Below are 9,150 nucleotides of genomic sequence, written 5' to 3' on the forward strand. Positions count from 1 at the left end.
CCTGTGTTTCTTCTTCCCCTCTCTTCTGCAGGTGTGTCTAGAGGTGAGTAGTGTGGGTGTGGGTCTCTCTCTTTTCCTGTTAGTGTTCAGTGCTGATATCTCCTCTGTCTCTGTCTCTCTCTCCCTCTCTCTCTTTCTGTCTGCTCCTCTCCTGAAATTCTGCTACCTGCTCTCTCACAGTATACTGTAATGTTGTGTTCAGTACTGTTATCTCCCTTTTTTCTTTCCCTCTTTCATTTGTGCAAGTAGTACTTTGTGATGTGTTTTGTAGTACTATGACTCCAGAGAGCAATCCATGATGGTCTGTTTTCCTTTGTTATAGTTGTGCCAAAGACTGAGGGGGCGTCTGTAACTCTTGAAACCTCAGGAGCAAAAAGTATCTTGGCATGGAGAGGAGCCACTATAGCAGAGGTGTCCAATCAGATTTGTACTGTGCACAGAGAGCAATTCAGAGACAGAGTAGAGTGGAAAGATGACAAATTTCACATCACCAGTTTAACCTCAAATGACACTGGGGACTACAAAGTAAAAGAGAAGGAGGGACAGAAGACCGTGACGGAATTATACCTGGAAGTGCGTGGTAAGTTACACTATTGCATACACTGGCAATACTGGACACTTGAGCTCAAAAGTGATAGCAATGCATCTCTGTGACTGCAGTGTTAATGGACTGTAGACAGTGTGTCTGTGTTGATGCAGTGGTGTGTCAGTGTTGATAGTGTGTCAGTGCAGTGTTGATGGACTGTAAAGAGTGTCTCAGTATTAATAGACTGTAGACAGTGTGTCTGACTGTAGACAGTGTGTCAGTGCAGTGTTGATGGACTGTAAAGAGTGTCTCAGTATTAATAGACTGTAGACAGTGTGTCTGACTGTAGACAGTGTGTCAGTGCAGTGTTGATGGACTGTAAAGAGTGTCTCAGTATTAATAGACTGTAGACAGTGTGTCTGACTGTAGACAGTGTGTCAGTGCAGTGTTGATGGACTGTAGACAGTGTGTCAGTACACTGTTGATGGACTGTAGACAGTGTGTCAGTGCAGTGTTGATGGACTGTAGACAGCGTGTCAGTGTTGATGGACTGTAGACAGTGTATCAGTGGTAATTGACTGTAGACAATGTGTCAGTGCTGTGTCGATGGACTGTAGACAGTGTGTCAGTGCAGTGTTGATGGACGGTAGGCAGTGTGTCAGTGTTGATGGACTGTAGACAGTGTATCAGTGTTAATGGACTGTAGACAGTGTCTCAGTGTTAATGGACTGTAGACAGTGTCTCAGTGTTAATGGACAATGAGAATCAGAGGTAAGTAAGCCCTTGAGCGAAATCATTTTAATGTAGGGTTTCCATATTTTCAGTATGATAAATATGGACATTTCGTTTTTAATAGTGAAACTGACAGTAACAGATCTGAAACCATTTTTATAAGTGTTTCTTAACCTGTTTCTTCTTCCCCTCTTTTGTTCAGGTGGGTCTAGAGGTGAGTAATGTGGGTGTGGTTGTCTCTCCTGTTTGTGCTCAGTGCTGATATCCTCTCTCTCTCTCTCTCTCTCTCTCTCTCTCTCTCTCTCTCTCTCTCCCCACTGCCTATCTCTCTCTAACCATCACACAGTATCCTGCAATGGTGTGTGTTCAATTCAGTTATCTCCTATGTATTACATGCTGATATTTTTCTTTAATATTGTGATTTTTTATTCCTTTATATTGTGTATTGTCTTTTGATTAATTCTAGTCTGTTTTGGTCATAACTACAGATCAGTTGTTTAAGACTGTGGGGGAGTCTGTCACTCTAAACTCCCCCATGCAGAATGGGGTCTTGACATGGAAAGAAGAGGATATTGCTGAGGTGTCCAGTGGGGTGTGTACTCTCAGCAGTGAGCGATTCACCAGCAGAGTGGAGTGGAGGGACAGCAAATTTCACATCAAGGACTTGACCTGCGAAGACAGTGGGTTCTATACAGTAAAGGATAAGGACAAACAGAAGGAAGTACAAAGAGTTGATCTGTGTGTGTTGGGTGAGTGACACTGTATCATCCACTGTCATGACTGCCTGTGGGGTTCAGTGTGTCGGGGCAGTGTGACTGTATTATTCCACGGGGCAAACATTCTCAGTCTGTTTCTCTCACATTTACAGCTATCCTGAGTAATACTATGGGAGAGTCTATCACCCTGAAAGCCTCAGTACAGAATGGAGTCTTGAGATGGAAGGGACAGGTTATTGCGGTGGTGTCCAATGGAGACTGTATTGTCTACAGTGACCGATTCAAGAACAAACTGGAGTGGAAGAACAGCAGATTTCACATCAACAACTTAAACTTAGATGACACTGGAGTGTATACAGTATATGACAATGAGCAGAGCACAGTCACAGGAATCCTGCTGAAACTTGGTAAGTGATTGTAGTGCATTCAGTCATTACTGGAAAGTGTTAATGGACTGTACACATTCATTATATATATTATGATCTAACATATTTAAAAAGCACGGATGTGTATTTCACGTGACAGGCTCAATACATTTCCATTGGACTTTGTTAACTCAGGCTCAGTTGCTTATCAGTGCATCTTCTACTCCATTCCCCTGTATACCTCCCCTCTGTCTGCTCCCTGTTGGTGTGTGGTCAGTGCTGTTATTTCCTCTCTCTATTTGTCTTCTATCCTGTTGTGTGTATCATTGTTTTTATATGGATTTCCAAGTAACACAACATTTCTGATTTTCCTTCTGCTTGCAGATTCAAATAAAGGTGAGTGAGTGATGGAGTGTGCGGTGCATATCAGAGTGATGATGTGTCCCAGTGCATGATGGGATAGCAGCACTGACTGTGAGGAGAGGGACAGTGCACTGGGACACAGAGACTGGACTCCTTCACATCACAGCCCTGTTGAGTCTTCTCTCTTGCAGTGGGGATAATATGTTATTTATGTAATATATTAATTATATAATCAGCCATAACATTATGTCCACCTGCCTAATATTGTGTAGGTCCCCATTTTACTGCCAAAACAGCCCTGACCTGTCAAGGCATGGACTCCACTAGACCTCTGAAGGTGTGCTGTGGTATCTGGCACCAAGACGTTAGCAGCAGATCCTTTAAGTCCTGTAAGCTACGAGGTGGGGCCTCCATAGATCGGACTTGTTAGTCCAGCACATCCCACAGATGCTCGATTGGATTGAGATCTGGGGAATTTGGAGGCCAAGTCAACACCTTGAACTCGTGATTCATCAGACCAGGCCACCTTTATCCATTGCTCCGTGGTCCAGTTCCGATGCTCACGTGCCCATTGTAGGCACTTTTGGCAGTGGACAGGGGTCAGCATGGGTACCCTGACTGGTCTGCGGCTACGCAGCCCCATACGCAACAAACTGCGATGCACTGTGTGTTCTGACACCTTTCTATCAGAACCAGCATTCACTTTTTCAGCAATTTGAGCTACAGTAGCTCGTCTGTTGGATCAGACCACACGGGCCAGCCTTCGCTCCCCACGTGCATCAATGAGCCTTGGCCGCCCATGACCCTGTCGCCGGTTCACCGCTTTTCCTTCCTTGGACCACTTTTGATAGGTACTGACCACTGCAGACCAGGAACACCCCACAAGAGCTGCAGTTTTGGAGATGGTCTGACCCAGTCGTCTAGCCATCACAATGCGGTCCTTGTCAAAGTCGCTCAGATCGTTACACTTGCCTATTTTTCCTGCTTCTAAAACATCAACTTTGAGGACAAAATGTTCACTTGCTGCCTAATATATCCCACCCACTGACAGGTGCCATGATAACGAGAATATCAGTGTTATTCACTTCACACATCTCTGGTCGGTGTCATTAGAAGCTGTATTGAAATACTCTGTATTTATTTTTTATTTTTTTGTCATTTAGCTGACACTCTTTTCCAGGGCAACTTACATTTGTATCCATTTATACAGCTGGGCATTTTACTGGAGCAATCTAAGTGAAGTGCCTTGCTCAAGTGTACAACAGCACTGCACCACCCGGGATTTGAACCTTCCAGTCATGAGTCCAGCACCCTAACCACTACTCCACAGTGCTGTCTTTGCAGAGAACCCTAAGTAACATTTATTTCTCTCCATTCCCTTTGTTTTGCAGATCATGTATTAGGTGAGTACTGTTTCCCAGTTTGTACACTGGGCTAAATCCCCTTCATAATCTGTGCCACATCTCACTGTACAACATTGTTCAGAAAGGTTGTTTACAGAGATACATATTACAAAGTAAAAAAAAAATCTCTTTCCCTCTTTTCTGCAGATCGTGTTATAGGTGAGTGCTGTTGTGTGCGGTGTTGTGTCAGAGGGCTGTTGTGTCCACTGTGTGTCACAGTGCTGATATTCACAAGGCCATTTTTGCTGTGGATGTTAATTAAGAAGGATCCAATCATAACACTTATTATAATATTCTAATCTAACGTTCCTGGATTAGAGAGTTCAGTGCTCCATATCTGTGTAAGAGTAGTGCAATGTGTTATGGTGTATTAAAGAGGGTGAGAGCACTTGAGTGGAGAGTTACTAAACTGCATGAATTCAACACAATAGGGGTGAAGAGACTCTGATAGAATCTGGATGCTGGAACACTGAAATAGATTTTTTAAACCCACTCTGGCAACTGTTTTAAACTTGTAAACTTGGTAGATTTCACACTATTCATATTCAGCTTTTTAATAATAGTTTTGGCCTATATTCACAAGTCATTTTGTTACTTTAAATAGCAGAATACTGCTACTAATAATACAAATAATTATTATTATGAATAATAATGATAATATGAAAAGTTGTATACAGCAAACAATCAGTTGTTTATCAGTCCTGTTACATAGAGGCTCACACAGGCAAGGTAGCACATGGCTGAGATATAAGTCACTGTGTTCAGTGCTCCTGGACAGCAGTGCTCAGAATCTGTGGGTGCTGTATTGCAATACTCTTTGTTAAATGAACTTGTATTTTTTCCCCTCTCTTTTTGCATATTTTTGTAAGGGTGAGTATTGCTGTTTTCAGTGTGTCCACTCAGCCCTGCCCCTTAGTCAGTGTGTCCGCTCAGCCCTGCCCCCTCAGTCAGTGTGTCCACTCAGCCCTGCCCCCTAAAGTAGTGTGTCCACTCAGCGCTGCCTCTGTGTCGGGACAGCACCTTCATACAGTCTCACAGCACAGAGCACTCAGTCCACTATCAGCTCTGTGACACACAGCCTTACAACAGTGAGAGACACACAACCCTAGGTGTGATACAGGCACAGTGTCAGTGTCATAGTGGACAGAGTGGTTGTGGTGTGTTGAGAGCTATATTTTCATTCCATTTGTTTAAGTAACAAAAACATTTTATCTCCCTTTTATCTTTTTTTTATCTTTTTGCAGATCCTTTTAAGGGTATGTACTGTGTGCAATGAGTTTATATTAAATATGGAGCATCAGCCATCAGGTATTCTGTATTCTTAGCCATGAGAGACACACAGTATAGTTGAATCATTTCTGCTCTTGGAAAATAGTCCAGTGTTACCTCTTTGTCACTGTGTTCAGTGCTATTACCTCTCTCACTTTTTGTTCAGTGCTGTTACCCCTCTGTGTCACTGTGTGTTCAGTGCTGTTAGCTCTCTCTCTCTCTCACTGTATGTTCAGTGCTGTTATCAGTCAGGCTATTGTCGATACAGGCCAGTCCTCTATCATATTGGACAGAGTGGCTCAGAATGTTTGGATGCCTTATTTAAATACCATATGTTTTAATAACATTGTTTTACTTCTCATATTTTTTGCAGAGTTTTTTAGAGGTGAGTACTATTTACTGTTGTTTTTGTGGGTGTGTGCAATATGGTGTTTGTGGATCTGTGTTCATACAAATACTGATCCCACTCCTTCGACCTTAATAGATCAGAGCTGCACTATGTGGAGGGAAAAATACCCTCTACATAGTACATGTAATCAGTGTCTTCAGTGTGAATGTGCCCCTCAGTAGACTGTAGGTTCCTTGTTTCATGGGAGGATATATTTGTATCCTGTTTGTTTGTCATTTACAGTGCTGATGAAGACTGAGGGAGAGTCTGTCACTTTCAAAGCCCCGGTGCAGAATGGGCTGTTGACATGGAATGGAGAGTATATTGCAGAGGTGTCCAATGGGGACTGTACTGTATACAAAGAGCACTTTAAAGACAGAGTGGAGTGGAGGAACAATAAATTCAACATCAATGATTTAGTCTCAGCGGACAGCGGGACTTATAGAGTGAAAGACAATGATGGACAGAGGAGCGTCTCAGAATTTCACCTCTTTATGCGTGGTAAGTGACTGTAACAGCCAGACACAAACAGCAGTGCGAGAGTCTCAGGTTTCAGTGGTGTCCGAGCTTTATTGAGCTTCAGGCTCGTCCAGTGAGAACACACAAATGGGGAAAAACAAAAGTAAAACAAGCAGACAAATGTCCACACAAACGAGGTGCTCCAAGCAGTTAGGGGTTGTATTGGCTGTCCTCCTTCTCATCGGTTAGCTCCCCTACCCGGCGAAGAAGAGGGATTAAATAGAGAAAGCACAGCTGCCGCTGACGTCACAGTCGCCTTGGTGCTCATTGCCTGCAGCCGTGAGCTCACAGCCTGTTTGCAAGGGAGCGGACATCATGGCTGCGGCACATGAGCACCAAATCAGTATTGCGGTGACACTGTAGATGATAATAATGATCTGTTATATTCTGTTTCTCTCACATTTACAGCCCCGGTGAAGAAAACTGAGGGGGACTCTGTCACCTTTGAAGCCCCGGTGTGGAATGGGGCCCTGAAATGGAAAGGGGAAGTGATTGCAGAGGTGTCCAGCGGGCAGTGTGTTGTCAAGAGTGGCCAATTCACAGGCCGAGTGGAGTGGAAAGATACATTTCAAATCAATAATGTAAACGTAGGTGACAGTGGGGTCTACACAGTGCAAAACAAGGAAGGCCGGAAGACGTGCCGAGGGTTTGATCTGATTGTGCGTGGTGAGTGGCACTGGGATCAGCAGGGAGTTGGTGGACTGTCAACCCTCTTTGTGTTGTTCATGTATTCCTCGCCAAGCTCTAAATGGCTTCACTGTGAGGGGTGACTACTTGCTTTATTTTGCTGCATGTTCCTAGTTGGTACACTCATGCAGGGGTGGAGTCAATTTGTTTGATTAATAAGTCATTTATTCTGTTCTGTGCAGGTAAGGAGCAACCTGGAGATCCCAGTGAGGAGACACCATTCCTAAGTATGATGCTCCCTGACTGTAGCGAGGCCCCGTCTGTCACAGTTGAATATGTCTCCCTTCTCTCTCTCTGTCTCTCTCTCGCTTTCTCTGATACTGTAGGATTCCCCATCTCTTTCTCTCTCACTGTAGGATTCTCACCTCTCTCCTGTCTCACTGATTGAGTTGAATGAACACATTTCCTCAGGCAGCATTGTTTCATTTATTCTTATTTTTTACCAACACAGGAATGCTAGAATATCAGAATGTCTTCTCTTCTGCACTGTACTGCATATTGGCCTCATCACAGCACTCTCCTGTGTGTTTACAGGGGGTCAGGACCCACTGCACAGCCCACATGATGTCATTGTGATGTCACAGCTGGGTAAGAGCAGCACTGACTGCAGCACAAGGCCAGAACACAAGCCAGCCTCGGCCCAGGAACAAGTGGTAGACCAGGTAGGATACATGGAGCTGGACGGGTCCATTCAGAACACTCTGCCAAAGAAGATTTCAAATATTCTACACTTTAAGAACACCATATAGAACATGAGGCCTCTCTAGACTTGTTCATATGGGCTGTGCCTGTACTGCTGTCCACACAGCAACATAGCAGATTCACAAAGCAGCCTTCCTGCGTCAGTGTCATGACAGTGCCATGATTACACAGGCTTAGCATTTCACACATGACTGCTATTACTGTAATCATCATCATCTCTCCTTTTACAGGTAATTAATTGGATTGATCATAATGGAAAAACAGCACTTAACTTTGAACAGGTCAGTGCCTGACAAACCGACCAACCAAAACATTAACTGACTGATATACTGACTGATCAACCAATCATAACTTACTCTCTGACTGCCTGATACACTAACTCAGTTGGTCACTCATACATATGTAGTCACTGTGTTTGATAGTGAATATCTTTCCCTCTCTCTCAGTTGGACGAAGTGGAACTGGACTCTATACTTGCTGATACTGCTGAGACTTACTGATGATACAGCCAAATATACTAATCAGATTATCAACTTCCAAATGTGATTCATGATTGCTTATTTCATTTCAGTCTGTAGGCTGACAAACTTTTAAAGTCATATGTTTGTTTTTTGTATGCTTTATGCTTTACAATTATGCATTGTTATGGTAGGGTAAATAATTTGAATCTGCACTGTTAAAGATTGAAGCCACTCCTGCACTTAGCTGTGTGTCATGTGTGTCCTGTTAGTGCAGCACTGCAGTGGAATCAGTATTATTCTCATTTTTATTCCTCCCCCCCCGCAGTGTGGTTATTTTCTGGGTGTTGCCATGACAGCAAAGTAGAATGCTGATGTATTCAGTGACAAATTGTGCCTCAGTGAAGGCCCAAAGCCTGCGGCCACACTGCACACCCTGTGGGACACTGGACACTGGACTCTGGGCTGCACGGTCCTGCCAGTGTGTGTGTTCACAGGGACCAGTGCTGTGGGCCGGGCCTGTACTTCTGTAGGACTGGTTTTGTGCTCAGATACACTCATAATATCTGCATCTGTACAGAAAATCACATTACAACTGGTGCCTGGAAAATCTCTTTCTTATCTCTATTTGTTATGATTGTTTTTTTGCAAGGATTTGTACTTTTCTATTTTTTATAAGTATGTCTTACTATATCACACTGGGGTAATCCATAAAAATGAAATAAATATGTTTTTTACTAAATTATTTGGAAGTTATGAAGTGTTTATATTGTGGTTATATGCAACACTCTACCATACCTGTGCTGTAATGGCACCTTGAAATGGAACCTGCATTTTCCAATGGGACTGGAACACTGACCAACTAAGCCACTGCCTGTAGTATGAACTCTGTGCTGCTCACCGATGGTGGAGTGCACCACACCTTTACTAAGTGCTTACTAAGCTACTGTACATGTAGGGTTCCAGCATACAGTAGGGTACAGGGCCATACACACTGCACACTTGCAGTCTATTCTTGTATT

General features: G+C 43.5%; 1 protein-coding gene across 1 annotated transcript; it reads left to right on the top strand.

Annotated features, from left to right (window-relative positions):
- Positions 1-4,115: 4,115 nt before the first annotated feature.
- LOC136764459 (uncharacterized) lies at positions 4,116-8,870 on the top strand. Its single transcript, XM_066718551.1, has 6 exons — positions 4,116-6,263; positions 6,690-6,947; positions 7,151-7,195; positions 7,503-7,630; positions 7,901-7,951; positions 8,117-8,870. Exons 1-6 carry the CDS (start codon positions 6,011-6,013, stop codon positions 8,168-8,170), a joined length of 789 nt encoding a protein of 262 aa, XP_066574648.1. The 5' UTR covers positions 4,116-6,010; the 3' UTR covers positions 8,171-8,870.
- The last annotated feature ends 280 nt before the right edge of the window (positions 8,871-9,150 follow it).

The sequence above is a fragment of the Amia ocellicauda genome, chromosome 12, assembly GCF_036373705.1.
Source record: "Amia ocellicauda isolate fAmiCal2 chromosome 12, fAmiCal2.hap1, whole genome shotgun sequence".
NCBI classification, from domain to species: Eukaryota; Metazoa; Chordata; class Actinopteri; order Amiiformes; family Amiidae; genus Amia; species Amia ocellicauda.